Source organism: Mus pahari, chromosome 22 (genome assembly GCF_900095145.1).
Source record: "Mus pahari chromosome 22, PAHARI_EIJ_v1.1, whole genome shotgun sequence".
NCBI lineage: Eukaryota > Metazoa > Chordata > Mammalia > Rodentia > Muridae > Mus > Mus pahari.
In genome coordinates, this window is record NC_034611.1 from 47,263,617 (window position 1) to 47,282,011 (window position 18,395).

General features: G+C 51.9%; 2 protein-coding genes across 6 annotated transcripts in view; both read right to left on the minus strand.

Annotated features, from left to right (window-relative positions):
• Positions 1 to 1,191: 1,191 nt before the first annotated feature.
• Positions 1,192 to 7,504, minus strand: Myorg (myogenesis regulating glycosidase (putative)). The gene is made up of 2 exons (XM_021222255.2): positions 7,407 to 7,504; positions 1,192 to 4,733 (listed from the first exon to the last, which is right to left on the minus strand). Exon 2 carries the CDS (start codon positions 4,669 to 4,671, stop codon positions 2,521 to 2,523), a length of 2,151 nt encoding a protein of 716 aa, XP_021077914.1. The 5' UTR covers positions 4,672 to 4,733; positions 7,407 to 7,504; the 3' UTR covers positions 1,192 to 2,520.
• A 1,884-nt stretch (positions 7,505 to 9,388) lies between these two features.
• C22H9orf24 (chromosome 22 C9orf24 homolog) overlaps positions 9,389 to 18,395 on the minus strand; it is a 13,148-nt gene continuing 4,141 nt past the window's right edge. The window contains exons 2-7 of one of the 5 annotated variants that reach the window (XM_021222351.1): positions 16,335 to 16,479; positions 12,980 to 13,092; positions 11,932 to 12,007; positions 11,509 to 11,738; positions 9,957 to 10,043; positions 9,389 to 9,549 (exon numbers count right to left, since the gene is read on the minus strand). In XM_021222351.1, the coding sequence (XP_021078010.1) occupies positions 9,957 to 10,043; positions 11,509 to 11,738; positions 11,932 to 12,007; positions 12,980 to 13,092; positions 16,335 to 16,479 (651 nt within the window). In that variant the 3' untranslated portion in view covers positions 9,389 to 9,549. Of the gene's footprint in view, positions 9,550 to 9,956; positions 10,044 to 11,503; positions 11,739 to 11,931; positions 12,185 to 12,979; positions 13,093 to 16,334; positions 16,480 to 18,395 lie in introns of those variants that run through there. The other 4 variants (XM_021222350.1, XM_021222352.1, XM_029533391.1 and 1 more) reach the window with 4 other exon arrangements.

The following is an 18,395-nucleotide window of genomic DNA, read 5'->3' on the forward strand; positions in this document are numbered from 1 at the left end:
CACACACACACACGCAGGGGAGCCTAAGTGAGACTAAGACCAGTGAGCTGTGGCTACAAGGCTGCTGGAGGCCATCTAGAGCAATACAGGCTTCCCAGATCGATGTACAGGGAGAGAGACACGTTTGGACTGCACAAGAGGTACTGGCAGGGACGGAGGGCAGGGCAAGGCCGGAAGAGGCTGGAGAGGTGGTTCAGCAGTTAAGAGCGTTGGTTGCTTTTACAGAGAACCTGGGTCCGGTTCCCAGCATCCACATGGTGGTTCACAACCATCCATAACTCAATTTCCAGGGGATCTGGTGCCCTTTTCTGACCTCCACAAGCATCAGGCATGTATGTGGTGCATACATACATACATACATACATACATACATACATACATGCAGGCATCACTTATGCATAAAATTGGTCTTTTTAAACCCCCAAGAATCCTTTTTTTTTTTAAGCAAGAAAACAACAAACACTACTACAATAGCTCTCTTTTATTGAGCACCTACTTTGTGTCAGGCACTTTCCACGTGTCTGTGCTTATTAATAAAATGACCTTAGAGGTAGGCATTACGTCACTCTCACCTAGAAAAAAAACCTGAGGCTCAATGGGGTCAGCAGCTGCTTATTCAGGGTCACCCAGCCGACTGACAAACCGAAGACTGCGGTTATAACTCCCTGGAAGAATGCTTGCTCAGTATGCCTGGGGCCCCGAGTTCTAGCTTCCACACTGCCGAGAAGAAGAAACAAAAGAACTGGCATTGGAGATGGGCATCGGGGGAGCCCTGAAGCTCTCCCAGGACTTTTCACCCAGAGAACATCAAGGATTCGGGCACAGGCTCCGAGAGGGGAGCTGAGTTCTACTTCACTCTCCACCTTCTCTGGCAAGCCTCCAAGTCAGGAAAAACTCAGCTCACCGTGGCTGATCTCCTTAGAACAAGAGAATTACTGAGATGAAAGCCCTTACCCCGTGTGTGCGTGTGTTGGCAGGCATCAATGTGTAATAGATGTGCCAAGCACATCTCGACCAGAATTAGAACATGGTTTTCCCGCTAAGGCTACACTAAGAGTGTGTGTGTGTATGTGCAGCGAGGCAGCTGGGTAATCTTTTTTGTTGTTGTTGTTGGTGGTGGTTTTTCAAGACAGGGTTTCTCTGTGTATCCCTGGCTGTCCTGGAACTCACTTTGTAGACCAGGGTGGCCTCGAACTCAGAAATCCTCCTGCCTCTGCCTTCCGAGTGCTGGGATTAAAGGCGTGCGCCACCAAGCCCGGCTAACAGCTGGGTAATCTTAAAGGGCTGTTCATTTGCTACAGTTCTCTCTGTTTACAGCCGGAGTTAGGTTGAACTCGGGCTTGCCTTCCCAGAGTCAGTTACTCAGCCCGGCTCTCCAGTTTCAAACTCTTAAACTGGGTTTGGCATTGTCCTAGGGAATCTACCTGAGGGGATGGGGGGCTAGGTCAACGCTCAAACAAAGCCTTGATTCTGCCCCTGTATCCTCTCTCTCTCTCTCTCTCTCTCTCTCTCTCTCTCTCTCTCTCTCTCTCTCTCTCTCTCCCTCTCTCTCTCACACAGAAGTATGTGTACATACACATAGACACAGGTTCTTGAATTAAGGCAACGAGTCCAGCCTGCATGGCCTTGCAAGTCTATCCACTAGGCACATCTGGCCCCAGGTCTGGGTCCGAAGTTGAGACCAGTATATATACAAATATGTTAACGCAATGTTAGGAGTCTTTTCACAGACGATTAGTTCAGGCTGAGCCCAACTCTCCTGAGGACCGGGAAGAGACCTTTTGCTTCCCTGTCAGCTGGCCAAATCAAACATCTGTATCTTTTCTTCCCCAACGGAGTGGGACCAGGTCAATCATTGTTCAGGTGTGCGCTGGGAACTCATGGCCTAGCTGCTGTCATCAAGGAGGTACTTTGTCTTCTTCCTTCCTTCCTTCCTTCCTTTTTGGAGAGTGAAAGGTTTCTCTGGGTAGCCCTGGCTGTACTGGAACTCACTCTGTAGACCAGGCTGGACTTGATCTTGAAGATCCACCTGCCTCTGCCTCCTGAGTGCTGGCATTAAAGGCATGGGCCACCACCTCTGGGCTAAAGGTACACTTTCTAAATATGGTAGAAAACTATTGGGGAACTTTAAAGAGGATCGGTTTCTCATTTCAGGGGACAAAGATGGCTACAAAGACCAGAGAAAGTCTTTTAGACCTTTTAAAACCAGGCCCTGTGTAACAGAAAAAACAGACCTTTGTTTGACCTCTCCATTCTCTGGCCGCCAATCCAAGAGGCTTTCTGCAGACTGAAGTGAATGGGCAAGGAGCCGGGACTCTTAGGATTGTGCGCTGGTGCAGTTCCTCTCCTCCCAGGTCTCACCTACAGCTGTTGGCTGGAGCACTTTAAAGTCAGTGCCCACTTCCTAGATGGTATAGAGCTGGGTCTTCCTGAGGGTCTATCATTCGCATGTGGTAGAGGATTAAAAGTCTGTATGAAGACTGGGGTTAGAGCTGTGGGATTCCTAGGTTCTGAGCTGGGTCAGGAAGCCCAGGTGAAATAGGCGACCTCATCCAGGTCGACAGGGTAATCCGTGAGCAGCACCGGCGTCTTGTCAAAAAGCTCCCCCTTGTAGCTTCGCCATTTGCCGGCAGGCAGGTAGACATCACGCTCTTGCTTACCAGGCTCCAGCACTGGCGCCACCAACAGCGTGTCCCCGATGAGAAACTGTGAGTCAATGCGATGAGCCGTTTCATCCCCGGGTGCGATCCACCACAGGGGGCGCACGATGGGGTCGCCGGTGTCGGTGATCTCACCAGCAAGCTCCAGCAGCAGTGGCGCCACGAGGGAGGCGCGCAGAGCGGCGAATTTGTGTGCGATGGCTACCACTTCTGCGTCGTACTGCCAAGGAGGGATTGAAAACTGCATGGCAGGCATGAAGGCGGCCACCTCCAGCCAGCGCACGTAGAGCTCGCGCTCTGGCCCCGGCCCATCTTGGCGGCCAGCTGTGCGCTCCGGCACCGCGTTGCCACCTATCATATCGGGCAAGATGAACGGATAGCCCAGCATACTGACGGTGAGCACCGCAGGGATAAGAGAGCGCAGCCCCAAGTCGTAGCCCCATACCGAGTCGCGGTCCACTAGACGGAAGAAGCAGGAGATGTTTTGTGACTGGTACCCCACGCGGACCTCGGCTAGCGAGAAGAAGGGCTCCGCCATCTCGGTGTATCGCCTGCTCCACACACTGGGGTCAGACAGAGGCCTGTAGGTGCTGAAGTCCCGGGGCAGGTAGCTGACCTCACCCGCGTCGAACTTAAAGGAGGTCACGTTGTAGCGCAAGCGCAGGCGCCGTAGGTGTCCCTGGAACCACTCTCGGGCCTCTGGGTGCGTGAAGTCCAGCACCGCGCCAATGCCGTTCCACCAGCGCACCAGCGCAGGCAGGCGGCCCGTGGGCTCGCGCACGAACAGCTCGCGCTCCACACCTTCGCCGAAGCTCGACGAATTATAGTTGACAAACGGATGCACCCAAAGTGTGACGCGAAAGCCAGCATCTCGCAGGCGGCGGAACATGTCACTGGCGTTGGGGAACTTGCCCTGGTCGAAATTAAAGTCACCATAGGCGGGCGTGTACATGTCATCGATTTCCAGGTGGCTGCTGTTGAAGCGGTGCTGGCGGATCTGCTGGGCGAATTGCAGCACCTTGTTCTGGTCCACTGCGCGCCCATACAGTGCCCACGTGGACCAAATGGGGTCTCGGAAGGCCTCTGACGCTGGTACCCTGGATGGCTTGTTGAAGTAACGTCGAACCATGTACTTGTGGATGGAGGTGACATCTGAGCCCACGCACACGCGGTAGCTGAGCTCTGGCGCGGCAGTACGGCCAGCTGGTGGCTTGTAAGATGTGTCGTGGTAGCGTGCCTGCAGTCTCATCGAACGCTCCGTGCTGTTCCAGCCCAGGTGGAAGGGCACTGAATCATTGACTTTGATGGCGGCCGCGCGTGAAGATAACCAGTAGCGCTCAAGGATGCCCCCGAATGCGGCGTCAGAAGAGTAGACATCGCTCGTGACAAATGGCTGCGGCTCTTGCTGGCCATCTAGGCGGATGGGCCAGTGTTGCGTCCTCATCTCTGCGCCGCCATACCAGTGCGCCGCAGCATCTCCCAGAAACATCGCGTGCTCCACAGCACGCCCTGGCGCAGCTTCCTCCCAGCGCACGCGATAGCACATTACAGTGTCCTTAGGTCGTACTGTCTGAATAAAGAAGTGCAACGGGCGTCCGTCGGCCGCTCGGGAGCAGCCAAGCAGGGCACCGTCCCGGCTGCAGGAGTCAAGGTCCAGAGCACCCGAACGGAAGGCCAAGCGGAAGACTTGCTCACCCTTCTGGTTACGGATGGAGAAGCCGCCACGGTTCAGGTCCAGCAGCTCTGCGCGCAGGCGTTCAGCTTTGCGTAGCGAGGCGCTGTAGTAGCACCAGGCCACAACTGCGGCCAGCACCAGCAGCAGTCCCAGTACCACGGAGCACAGCAGAGGTCTCAGCTCTTTAGTGGGCTTGGGTTTGGCAGGTGAAAAATTGTCAGGCAGGAAAGTGTACATGGCTGCTCTTGGGGTAACTTTGAGACTTTTAGGGCCTGCGTGGCTACCAGGTCGATGTCGGGGATAGGCCTGGCTCTTCTCCTGAAGGTTCTGGGGCATCAGTTCCTAGCCAAGGAAGGAACTATCACACCGGGGCCCATCTGAATCTGTCCTGCTGAAGTCTGCAGAGGGGAAAGAGAGGAAACTGAGTTTTCTGATCCACGGTATTCCCATTTCTGCAGCCTAGTAGAGGGAGAGCTTGACAAATGGCAAAGGACAGCTGGTGTCTTATTTACCCTCGTTTCTCTCAGGCCCCACTGCTTGCCAAACTGGTGAGAACTCTGTGAATGGAGAGACCCATGTGAATTGAAAGAGTTTGCTTCTGTCCTTCCTCGGTAGAAAACTAAAGGCAGAGAAGCTAGGCTGTGTCCAGGATCACAGTACAAGCAGCGAGCCCTGGAGAAGGACCGAGGAAACCCTGGCTAAAGAAGGGCTTACTCTTCTACCTGATAACACAAGGCGAATGAATGGTCCTATCCTGAGACTACCAAGCTCATTCCCTCCCTCACAAATCCTCAGGTCTCCTGCTTTGAGAGATTTCAGTCATCTAGCCTGATAACCTTCCCTCTGCCTACCAGCTCCTCAGACAACAGATGCCCACCACCCACATACATGTCCACACAAGGTACGCTAAACATTGAAATACATCTGCAGGAAAACTCAGACTCTGGGGGCAGATTTGTCTCAACCTGCTGGGAAGGCCACAGACTCTTTCTGTCTCAACCCTCAGGGCAGAGTCCAACAAAGAAACGGCTCTGCCAGGTGCATACACAGGGAGACACTGCCAGTCCGGGAGTTGCCTAACTCCCCAGCTGGGGGAAGGAGAGACAGAGACTGGCAGATGGTAAGTAGTCACTTCCCAGAATCTAGTGTCTGTCTGTCTGTCTGTCTGTCTGTCTGTCTGTCTGTCTGTCTGTCTCCAGTGACTTCCAAGGTGATAAACTCCTCTTTCTCTCCCATGCAGAATCTATCAAGAATGCCAGGTGCAGGAGCTGGAGAGATGGCTCAACAGTTAAGATCACTTAATTTCCAGAGGAGCCGGGGTCCGAATCCCAGCACCACATGGCTTCTCACAAATTGTAACTTCACTCTCAGGGGGATCCAATGCTGTTTTCTGGCTTCTGCAGGCACCACACACACACACACACACACACACACACACACACACACACACACACGGTGCACATACACGCAGGCAAATACTCATACACTAAAAATAAATAAATCTTCAAAAGAGAATGTCAAGGGGGCTGGAGAGATGGCTCAGTGGTTAAGAGTACTGGCTGCTCTTCCAGATGGACCCAGGTTCAACTCCCAACACCCACATGGCAGCTCACAGCTGTAACTCCAGCTGCAGGGGAATCTGACAACCCTCATGTAGACATATATTGCAGACAAAACACTAAGGCACACACAATAAAATAAATAATTGGAAAAAGAGTGTCAGGTGCAGATGAGAGTTTTGGTTCTAGAAGACACTATTCAGTCCTATTCTTTTCCCTTCCTTATCCTCCCCCCAACCCTGCACCCCCTAGAGCTCTCTAATCTCTCAGGTCACTCCCCAAGCCCAGCCTGGAACAGCCTCTACTTCCTCTCTGACTACACAAGTTAGAGATCCCCTAGCCTCCTTTGGGTAGCACTGTCTTTCACTGATACTCTCATAGCTGAGTGGAACCCAAAGAAGACGACAGGGGCCCATAGTTGGCTTACTTGTACATTTACGTTCATTCAACACAACCGAGGCTACATCCTGGGCATCAAGGGGTTAAGAGGAGAGTGTTTGAGTCTGAATAGGAAGGACTCCCTAAGCCCCAACGCTTACATATTAAATTGGCCTTATCTTATGACCCCTGGGAGCCTGAGAAGTTCACCATGATGTCCTCCAAAGCCCTTTTAAAACTCAGGCAGAACCCATTAGGTCTTTTGATAAAGGACAGGCACCCACAGACTCAAGCACTCACTTTGTTGGGCCTCACCATGTTCTTCCAAATGATCCCATAGCATCCAATACCAGCACCGCTGCGAGCTCTTGTCCATTTTACAGATGGGAGAACGCAGCTCGTCAGAAGTCACCCACTGGCATTCAAACCTCCTGCCTCCACCTTCCATAATGAGATGGGTGTGGACGGGTGAGGTCTGTCTTTTCAAAAGCTGCGGCAGCTCCAGCTTGCCTCAGGCAGATCAGGACGGTTTTAGGGGTGCGAAAGGGGCAATTTAATGGCATCTGGTATTGTAGCCCAGGGGGGAGGAACTCTGTGGCACCAGTCTTAGTGGCGTTCAAGACCCCTGTAATCTGGCCAACACAGGCTAGAGCTAGCAGGTGGGGTCTGCTGAGTGGCTCAGCCTAAGAAAACTCCTCCTGCTCGCTTCACACTCAACCTCAGTCTTGGCTGCAAGTCCCAAGCCTACAGTTTAAGGGCGGGCCCAGCTCAGCATAACAGAGCCACTTGAGGCAGAGGCCTTTGTAGGACACAGTTGGGAGGGGAGTGGAAATGTCAAAGGCAATTCGATCCTGCCCATCTCCCTCCCCTGCTCAGGGACGGGATCCACAAGGATCAAGTAACTGCACTAACACAGCCTGGAATACTTCACACCCACCGGTGGCCCCACACCCCACACGATCCAAAGGGGCAGAGGAAGGTCAAGGAACCCGTAGCCCGCTGGGAAGCTCTGGCCGGAGGAGGGTTCAGGTGTCCAGGGACGCTCCACCAACTAGGGCAAGTTCAGGAACTGTGCTCCTTAGGAAACTCACCACCCTCACTGGGACCCAAAGGCTTCCCACTAGGTACACCTACCTCAGTGACCGCCGCACGGAAGAAAGGGAGAAGGGTCCGCCGGCGGATCTCTCCACGCTAGCAGGAGTTGATCAGCCACAGCCCTGCGGGTTGCTGCCTGGCTGGGCACCGTGGAGCCCCTCCTGCGCCCCGCCCTCCGGCTACTCGGCCACGCCCAGCCGTCCAATGTGGCTTCAGGCCTGGGACTCCAGCCCCACCCCTGGCGCTCAGCCCCTCCCCCACAGCCTCTGGAAGCTCTGCGTGCCTTGCACAGACTTTCTTCTCACCGCCCTAGATCTGCCCTTTGGACCCGCCTCTAGCTTGGTTCCACCTCCCGCCTCAGGCGCCGCCCTTGCCAGACCATTGCTAGCCTGGCTCATCCCCAGGCCTTATGGGAGATGTAGTTCTGAAGGAAGGAGTAGCCTCTGTTGGGGTTCTTGCTGAGTGTTAGGGTTCTTGCAACGCCAGGCTAGGCTTGCTATGTGTATGAGAGCACAGCAAGGCCAGGGGAAGACGTATCTGTGATGGTTTGAATAAGAATGGTTCCCACAGACTCATATATTTGAATGCTTAGGGCCTGGACATGGTACTCTTTGAAAGGATTACAAGGATTAGGAGTCATGGTCTTGTTCGAGTAAGTGTGACCTTGTTGGAGGAAGTACGTCATTGGGGGTGGGTTTTGACGTTTCAAAAGCTTATTCCAGGCCCAGAGTTCTCTGCCTGTAGATCAGAAGGGAGAGCTCTCAGCTGCTTCTCCATCATACCTTCCTGCTACTATGCTCTGCCATGATAACAGACTAACCTCTGGAACTGTAAGTAAAACCCCAATGAAATTCTTTTATAAGAGTTGCCGGCCGGGCGTGGTGGCGCATGCCTTTAATCCTAGCACTCAGGAGGCAGAGGCAGGCGGATTTCTGAGTTCGAGGCCAGCTGGTCTACAGAGTGAGTTCCAGGACAGCCAGGGCTACACAGAGAAACCCTGTCTCGAAAAACCAAAAAAAAAAAAAAAAAAAAAAAAAAAAAAAAAAAGAGTTGCCATGGTCATGGCATCTCTTCACCATGCAATAGAACAGTGACTAAGACAGGAGTCAGTCTTTAGGAATCCGTTCCCTCAAGGTCTGGGGAGCTGTATTCCTTTAAGAACTGACACAGGGCTGGAAGATGGGAAGCAGATAAAGCAAGCTCGCTGACCCAAGCTGGATTTCTGGAACCCCCAGGGTGGGAAGGAGAGGGCAGACTCCCTCAAGTTGGCCTCTCATCTCGACGTGTTACGGATAAGTGTAAAAACGGCTTTACAAACTCTGGGATGGCCTGTGCTCCCATTTCCCACTGGCAATACTCAGTCAAGAACATCTTGGAGGGAGCTTGTAGACCCAAAGAGCCTGTGTCCTCAACTGTCAGCACTCAGCTCTCCAGACCAGACTAGCAGTGTCCTAGTTTCTGCCCGGCATTTTGCAATTCCCACTACACCCTAATATAACAGGGTAGCTCCTTCTATTAGTGACAACCTTTAGTTAGAAATGATTGTGCCGTGCCATGCCCTTTCCCCTAGAAGGAGCAGTGGTGCAAGATAATGGGAAATACTGACCCCCTAGAGATTCTAGAATACCCACCCCTCACCTCAACCCCACCCCCTCCCTCGCAGGACAGAGCAGATCTTTCTGTTACAAAGTGAAAAGTTTCTTGATCATGAATCCTTCCAAAATGATGTTCAGTAGCTCTTAGACTTGGATGGGGGCGGGCAGCAAACATTTCTGAGCTCAGGGAGCATTTGGGAGGCTGTGATGGAGATCTGGGATCTGAGATGTGAGAGGAACCTATGTTTGTGGGCATAAGGGCAGCCAAAGGGTCTTCGAGTAGAAAGATCTGGATGGTTAGGGGGACTCGTCTCTGTGGTGATGGGGAGGACACCAGCTGGATTGTCACTCGGGTGTGTCTGAGATGGTCGGGGGTGGGTTCCCGTATCTCGTACAGATCTTTCCAAGTAAGGTCACAGCAAGCAGTCTTTGTGGTGAAGAAGTTTATTGAGCCACTTCCTCCCTTTGCCTGGTCAAAGCTTTACTAGGAAGGGTAGACAGGACGGGTCTCAGACACAAACTCAGGATGGACTACATAGTTGTTTCTCTGGGAACCACCAGTCTTCTTGAAGTGACTTGTGTCCCATCTGCAAGGAGAGAGGAGTCACTCCAGCTTTCAACATTAACCTTATCGCAGCGTTTTCTCTCTGACACTGACTGACCACTGACCTCAGTTCTGCAGTTGAGTTTCTGATACCCAAGACACAGCTTCCCAACCTTGACCTCTTACCCTTCGTATAAAGCCGCGGACCCGATTCCAGTTGACTCTAGGTCAGCTGTCAACTCAATCCGTCAAGCCTGGCCTCTTGGCGGTTTTCTGCCCTCTACCTACCAACCATTGATGTCCCGTGGCGCTAGCGCCCCCCTGGCCTTAATTTCCTGTCTCTGCGCCGCAACAAACATTTTCCACCCCAAGTAGCCTCCTGGCACACCCCCACTGTCGCTAAAGGAACTGCCTCCAGCATGCAAGTGGATGCATCTGCGCCAAACCTACCTAAGGTTGGGAAACGGGTAAAATGATGGCGGGGGAGTTGTAACAGCACATTGCATTCCTGGCCGGTGACCGAAGGGCGACACACTCCTAATGGAGGGAAAAAACAACAGGGAGAGGTCAGGTTTTTGTTTTTGTTTTTATATCCTCGCATTCCATCCTCCCAGACCAAGAACCTGGATACAGAATCAGTCTTACGGTTCCTTCCTTGCCCTTCACAAACCCTCACTACAGCACTCTGGGAAGGCTCCAGAAAAGTCCTCTTCCAGTCAAGGTCTGGTTTCTGCCACCAGAATTCTGAGGAGGATGATCAGACATAGTCTTTAGGATCCAACATCCCCACCTCCACCCCCATTAAGACAGCGATTTCTTCAATGCCAGGAGGTAGGCAGGGTTTTCCAGGTCATCTAGAGACTCGGGTACTTTCCCATACTTTCAGATACTTTCTCAGTTTTTCCCCACCCCTTCGGAGGGAGAAGACTCAATCTTTGACAATGAATCAGGCTTGAGGACCGGGAAGGCGATGATCATAGGATTAGGGACTGGGTTCAAAGCCCTTCTGCACGCTCTTGAAAGTCCCGCTCCCAGGCCACACCCGCATTGTCTGCCACGGCTGGATACAAGTTTTGCGGTTGAGTGTCTGATATCCGAGACGTAGCTTCCCAACCTTGACCTCTTACCCTTCGTATAAAGCCGCGGACCCGATTCCAGTTGACTCTAGGTCAGCTGTCAACTCAATCCGTCAAGCCTGGCCTCTTGGCGGTTTTCTGCCCTCTACCAACCCACCATTGACGTCCCGTGGCGCTAGCGCCCCCTGGCCTTAATTTCCCGTCTCTGCGCCGTAACATTTCCCACTCCAAGTAGTCTCCTGGCACACCCCCACTGTCGCTAAAGAAACTGCCTCCAGCAGGCAAGTGGGCACATCTGAACAGTCTATCACACTCTAAACAGTCGCAGACTTGAAAGCCCTCTCAGGCTACAGCGGTATTGTCTCCCGCGAATGGATGCAGGCTGGGTGCTGTGCACTTAGCTTTAACATTCAAGGAAGCCAAGGACGCTGTGGGAAAGCAGCAACCACTTCCTTGCCCCCAGCGACCATCGTGCCAACTACTGATTGACTGTGCGCCTAGAACCAGGCAGAGAGAATATGCTGAAGACTAGAACGTCTGTCTCCAGACCCGGGGGTCCAGTACATGAGTGTAAGGAAAGGATGAGACTGATGTGAGGGGTTTGGAATCCTCTGAAACGGTTTTTGCAGAATCTCAAAAAAAAAAAAAAAAAACAACCAATCACTTGTGTTGACCTTGAGCACGGTTGGAAAGGACAGGATTGAGGACTTGGGAGAAACCTTTGTGCTGGTTCTCTGCCTTAGCTGTTCTCCTGTGTCCTGGGGGCCCTGAAAGCAGGCAGAAGCCGATGGGGGCCTGGCGTGGAACCAACAGGGCTAGAATGAAGCAGAGTGCGTGCCTGCAGCCGAGCAGAGCGGGACTTTAGGGGGCGGGAATCGTTTGTGGGTGGAGCCCGAACAAGGCGGGCGGATCCCTGCGAACCTTACAGTCGGCTGCTGCGAGCACAAAGGCCGCAGGCGGCGTTCTGTGCTAGGCTCCCCGGTGGTGCAGTAGTCCATCCCGCGCAGACAGTAGTGGCGGCCGGAGCAAGGGCTTTCATATCCTTGGTATGGCAATCGGCCCGGCAGGGGGTCCACGCACCCACAGCGGGGTACAATCTGCGGCAGAGTCCGGTTCCGAGACAGCGAGTTCAGCATGTTCACCACTACCTCGCGCTCTGAGCCCAGTGTCCAGGATACCCAGAGAACCAGTGTCAGAGGGATGGGGGAAAGCAGAGTCAGAGCCAGAGGCAGCGACAAAAATGGGGACAGAGCTACAATTTACACCCTATGTTCCTCCAGATCCCCATCCTGCCCTCTGCCTTCCTCTTTCGCACTCAGTAATCTTTCCACCGTCCCTCCGCTGTTTACCGTAGGCGTTGAGGCGCTCCGGTTTAGGAGGATATTCCAACGGCATTCCTCGAACTACTGTCTCCATCCCGGTGTCCTGGAAGTGGCACACGTGGTACCTTAAGCTCTAACTCAAAACAGTTGCTACCTCTCTTTTTTTTTTGGGGGGGGGGGCGTTTCTGAGGGGGAAATGCCCTCCCAGAATACCCAGACTGTCTTTCAAGGGGAACGGTCTCCTCTCCTCAGCAGCTTCCCTGTTCTCCTGGGTTGTTTCCAGTTGTTGCCGGGCAACGCATTTACTCCGCCTACGCCTACGCGGGCAAGGTGAGGGTGAGGATGCTAGAGGTGTTTTTAGGCCTGGGACTCTGACAACCCTACTTTAGCATTTACCTATATGTCACTTGTGTCTGCACTTCTCTAATGTGGGGAGGGAGCTATGAATATTGCTTTTCAGAATCACTTGAGGGAACTTGGGCGGGGAATTCAGTTCACGGAAAAGTTCTGATTCTGAGGGGTTCAGTAAGTTATCAGTCTACATTTAAACACGGCCGCTCTGGGTTTCGGTCTACCTCACATTCCCTGAGAAAGGCCTGGGCCTCACCGGAACTCCTTATCTCGTTCTTCTCTTTGCCCTTGTTCCCATCACAGAGGAGGGGAAGGCCTGGCAGGGAGGCTCTAGCTCCTTACTGACTCAAGGGGAGCCCTGGTGTCACAGTAGCAAGATCAGAGGAGGCAGCACTACTTGGCAAACGTGAAACCAGTCGAGGAGCGCACACTGGTCACCACCAAGCTGGGTCAGAGGATGGAACCTAGGGGTCTATCATAGCCCAACTCCTGGCCTCCATTGTCAGCTATAAAATAGAAAACCGTAGTTTACAGATGGGGAAGAGACCCTGCAGAATGGAGATGGTGTGTGTGTGTGTGTGTGTGTGTGTGTGTGTGTGTGTGTGTGCGTGCGTGCGTGCGTGTGTGTGTGTGTGTGTGTGTGTACACACACGCGTGCGCACCCCCGTGCGCGCATGCGCGCGTCCCAGACCTCAGGCAGTTGCGGCAAGGCACAGTAAGGTACCTTGGACAGTCGAGGAAGATAGCCGGTATACTTGTTCCAGTAGTTGCTGCAAGGACTCGTCTTCCACGTGTTGTACCGGTCATTGTCCAGGTAGCTCGGACAGTATTTGTCCTCTTCAGCATAGGAGTGGAGATGTCAGACAGGATTACTTCGCAGGCCATCCAGAGCCTGGGACCGTCTAGATGTTTCTTCTCTAACTTCTACCACAAAGCTGACCCTCACTGACCCCGGCTCCCAAGTGCTGAGACTACAAGGCCCGAAGCAGCACGCCCTGTTTTTCACTCCGTTGAGACCATGTCTCACCTAAGGGACACTTTTGAGCAAGCTTTGGAGTCTTTGAGCTATAAGATTTCACCCTGGCTGCACCCTCTTTGAATCAGCTAGCCTGGAAATGCTGCCTCCCTCTCTACCATAGCCCAGGCCCCAAGGTCTGCCTATTCAACCTCGAAAGCACTGAAATTTCTCCCCTCTTCCTCTATGATCTCATTCCTTTATCCCTGTGATACCTTCACCAGGAGACAACAATGTCATGGTTAACAGAATAGACTCTACAGTGCAGTGCCTGGCTTCACATTTCAGCACAGCACGGGGAAAAAGTGTAAGGCTGTTGTGAGCTCCAGATGAGGAAATCTATACAAAAGTGTTAGGAAAATGATGAACACAGTGGCTCATACCTGTAACTCAGCAGGCCGAGGCAGGAGGATTGCTTTGAGTTTAAGGCCATTCTGGACTATATAATGTATCCTGATTAAAAATTCCAAACCAAACAAACCCCCCTGATACTCCCAGTCCTGAGGAGATGGAGAACACTGTGAGTTTAAGGACCTCCTTGGCTGCAAATTAAGTTCAAGGCCAGCTCTGGGCTACATGAGAGACCCTGTATAGAGAAGAGAAGTGGGGGGGGGTATAGGAGGAAAGGAGGAGAGAGGAGGAGAGGAAGGAAGAAGAGGAAGGAAGAAGAGGAGGAAGAGAAGGAAGAAGAGGAAGAGGAGGAAGAGGAGGAGGAGGAAGAGGAGGAAAAGAATGCTTGCTGCATAGGAAGTTATTCGAATTAGCCTACTGGCCTCCTTGCTCTGTCTCTGAAATCCTGTATTTCAGCATCCACACAGAAGCTATGATAGTTTTCCACAAGTGAAATTTAGCCAAGATAACTATTCTAGCTCAAAAAAAAACATTTTAATACTGCCCCACCTCTTAACCCTGTCCTACAAGGCCCTCGTTGTCCATTCCTCCAAACCTGAAGGGTGGAGACAGAGATGACGGGATTGCCTGGTGGTGCACACCTGCAATCCCAGAATTTGTGGGGGCTTAGGTTGGAGGCTCACTAAGAGCCTGAGTGACATTGTGTATTCTAGGCTATCCTGGGCTACAGAAAGATCCAGTGGATAAAAGCATTTGCTACCAAGCCTGACAACCTGAGTTCAATTCCTGGGTCCCACATAGTAGATTCTGAAAGTTGTCCTCTCACCTCTGCATATGGGCTGTGACATTGGCTTGTGCCCCTCCCCCATACACATACATAATAAATAAATAAATGTTACAAAAATAATTTAAAAGGGTAGGCATAGTGACACAACTCTTAACCCTAGCACTCAGGAGGCAGAGGCAGGCAGATTTCTATGGGTTCCAGGCTAGCCTGGTCTACATATCAAGCTCTGTGCTAGACAAGGGTATATAGTGAGACACTGTCTTAAAACAAACAAAACAGAACAGAATAGAACAAAAGTAAACCAAACCCCCTACGAAACCATAAAAGAAGCAAAAGAAAAATAGCCGTGTGATGGGGAGGGGGAGGGAGGAAAGTGATAACATTTGTCACTCTAAGTTGGAGGGCTTGACATACTGAATTGGAAGTGTTTGAGCATCCAGGTCCAAGAGCAAGAGAATGGGATGCTCGTGAGGGTCAAGGGTTAAAAGATTTATGATTATAGTAATTAAAGCCACTGGGCTGGAAGACCCACGGTTATGGTCGCTGCCTGCTCTCTCAGAGGACCTGGGTTCAATCCCCAGCACCCACACGGCAGCTCACAACTGTCTGTAATTCCAGTTCCAGGGGATCTGACATCCACACACACACACACACACACACACACACACACACACACACACACACACACACACACACACACACACACACACACACACACACACGCGCGCGCGCGCGCGTGCACACACACACGCACACGCACGCGCGCGCGCACACACACACACACGCGCGCGTGCACACACACACACACGCGCGCGTGCACACACACACGCACGAAAGCAAAACACCAATGCACAGGAAATTTAAAAAAAAATCATTTTTAAAAAGTAATTAAGATGGGCATGGTGGTGCAAGACGTGAACCCCCAGCGCACAAGACAGACAGGGCTAAAACACAGAAACTCTGATTAGAAAAACCAAAACCGGCCAGCCAGCCAACCGATCAAAAAAAGTAAAGCCGTGGATAGGTTCTGTAAAGTGGCTTTAGGGGAGGAGAAGATGGCTCTGGATAGTGCCCTGAGAAAGCTCACGTATCCTCAGTGAGTGTCCAAGGGACTCAGGGAAGGTGGGGAAGGGGGGTGCTTCTGAGAGAGCAGTCTGACCAAAGCACAAGCCTAGTCTCAGAAGGCAAATGCCGGGGGCTCCCATGGGTGTGGTAACCGCACATACATGTCAGTGTCCCCTGGCTCCCGGCGTTAACTTAGGGTTAACAACCCCTTCGACATATATTTGTGAAGACGATGGGTACTTATGAAAGCCCATGACGGAGAGCATCCAGCTATGAAGAAGACAAGAACGTCCCCTTCAAAGCGCAGGGAGACAGATCATAAACACTTTAGCCAAAGGAGAAAGGTGATTTTTCCTAAACAACGTGAGTATAGACCGACTCTGTGAAAGAGAAGAACAAGACAAAACGTTTAGGCAGAAAGAAAATGTCCCCAGCTGTAGAGGGACTGAAATCTATAAAGACAGAGAGAGAGCCAATGGGAAAGGGTTGCTAAGGTCGTCGAGGGGCTTGATTAGGGAAGTGGTCCAAGTCATGAGTATATGATCAGGATGGAGATCAGGGTCCAAACTGGGTTCAAGTTGAGGGTCGTTGCTGGGATCATTTCTAAGGTCAAAAAAAAAATCCTTTGCTCTTGATAATCATAGGGTTGAGTATAAGCCGTTGATAATTGTTAGGTCAAGTATGAGCCATCTCAGCTGGCTTTGCCGACTGTCCGTCTATAGAGACCCATGAAACCTATACTTTGTTTGGCATTCTGCCCTCAACTGAAAACAAAGGGGACCCCAAAAGGAGGTCTTCATTTGGGTTTCCACAGATGTATTCAAACAAGGAGTGATGGGCTGGGGTGAGATGGGGTCCTACCTTCATCTGGAGAGAGCCAGTATTTCTCAGGCAAGTAAGGGTGACCTGATATGGAACTCTTATAGGTGTAGTCCTGTGCGGCACATTTGGCCATCTTCTGCAGGGCCTCAGGATCCACGTGACGGTGCATAGTCTGAGTCAGACCCTAGGCCGAGGGAGAGGGGAAAAGGGTCTAGGTTCAGGGAGATTCCAAGCCTGGGAAGCTTGGTGGAGTTAGATCAAGTTTGTCTTGTAGGGCCAGCCTGGCCGGATCCCCATGTACCCCACTACAATAGGGGTGGGCTCTCCCATCACACTGAGCCTTCTGCAGAGGCCTACTTTTCTGTGTGTTAAGTGTTTTGCCCACGTGTATCTATACGCCCCACACATATGCAGTGCCTGAAGAGGCCAGAACAGGGCATCAGAACCACAAGTCCTGGAGTTCCTGATATTTGTGAGGCTCCGTATGGGTGATGGGAACCGGACCTCTCTGCTCTTCTGCAAGAGCAGCCAGAGCTCTAACCACTGAGCCACCTCTCTAGCTCCCAGACCTGTTTTTAAATCGTTTTGTTGCCCGCCCCCTTTTTTTTCTTATTTGCTTGTTTTTTCATCTAAAGTTGACACATGGAACTGGGCTCCGGTCGACTTCATTTCTGCTGTTTCCTTGGCTGAGAGGTAGCTTCCGGAAGGCCGGGGATGTGTGCTTCTTGCTCTCTTCTGGACTGCGCACTCACCAGGAACCTGGCCGGAGTCTCCTCTAGCAGGGCCAGTGGTCACAACCTAGAGCTCCGAGAAAGGTTGGTTTCCTGGGAACTGACTGTGTCATGCAGATTTCTTGGACAGGGAGGGCATCTGGGACCTTGAATCGGAAGGATGGGTTTGGTGGGATGTCTGCTTTAAAATGTGCTAGGCTGTCTCTCTAACAGGACCCTGAGCCTGCTGTGGTCCTTTCTCTGACACCAACATGACCCTCGACCTTGAGAGTCTGTCCTTATCCATCCCTGATATTTTCCCCGTTCTTATTCTGGACTCTGGGTCCCTCGACTTATTGAAGTTCACCTCACCCCAGCCCATCACTCCTTGTTTGAATAGATCAATGAAAACCCAAATGAAGACCTCCTTTTGGGGTCCCCTTGTTTTCAGTTGAGGGCAGAATGCCAAACAAAGTACAGGTTTCATGGGTCTCTATAGACAGGCAGTCGGCAAAGCCAGCTGAAACGGCCCATACTCGACCCTGTGATTATCAAGGGCAAAGGAGTTTTGTGTGTATGGCTAACGTCTGGCTGCTCCCAGAACGGTCCTTAGTTCAGGTCCTTCTGGGATAACGTGTGCCTAGTTGGTGTTGTCCTGGCTTATCTGGCACAATGTGACATTCCCTTGTGTGAAGGGAGGGTGGGAGCAGTATGTGCAAGGGAGCTGAGGTTCGGAGCTTCCCCGAGCTTCACATACACAGGGTCTAGCTACATTTAAACCTACTCAGATGTACATTCACATACATATATACACATACCAAACCCTCTAACACATACACATGTGCATGGTGTGCAGACATGCATGCAAGCAAAACATTAAAGAAAAAATGGAAAACGCTGGAAGGAGACTGTCAACATCATCTCCAGGACACACACACACACACACACACACACACACACACACACACACAGAGAGAGAGAGAGAGAGAGAGAGAGAGAGAGAGAGAGCAGGCATTTATTTAGATGCATGCACACACAGGAATTACCCATCTCTGTGTTAAGAGGTGTTCCTAAGATGTTTGTGATCTTTGCTTCTGTTCATAAATAGAAAACGAAGAACTTGTGTCTGAGGCCTTGAGCAATTTTGCCAGCTGCCAGCACATGCCTGCTGCTAGTCTGTCTGGGCCGTTGCTTGCAGACCCTAACACCAGTATCCCCACAACTTTCCTCGTGAGGGGATCTATTTTTTTGGAAAGGCCCCTTTAATCTTCGGCCTAGGGTAATGGCCCAGCTGCCAGCCCAGAAGAGGGCTACAGGCGGGAGCTCTTAACAGTCAGCCTATGGATGCTCGTCTGCCTTCAGGACTCTTGCCAAGGGGGCTGGGGGGAGC

Coding starts and splice junctions, on each gene's coding strand:
- Myorg (XM_021222255.2), bottom strand. CDS start 4,671: ATGCCCCAGAACCTTCAGGAGAAGAGCCAGGCCTATCCCCGACATCGA.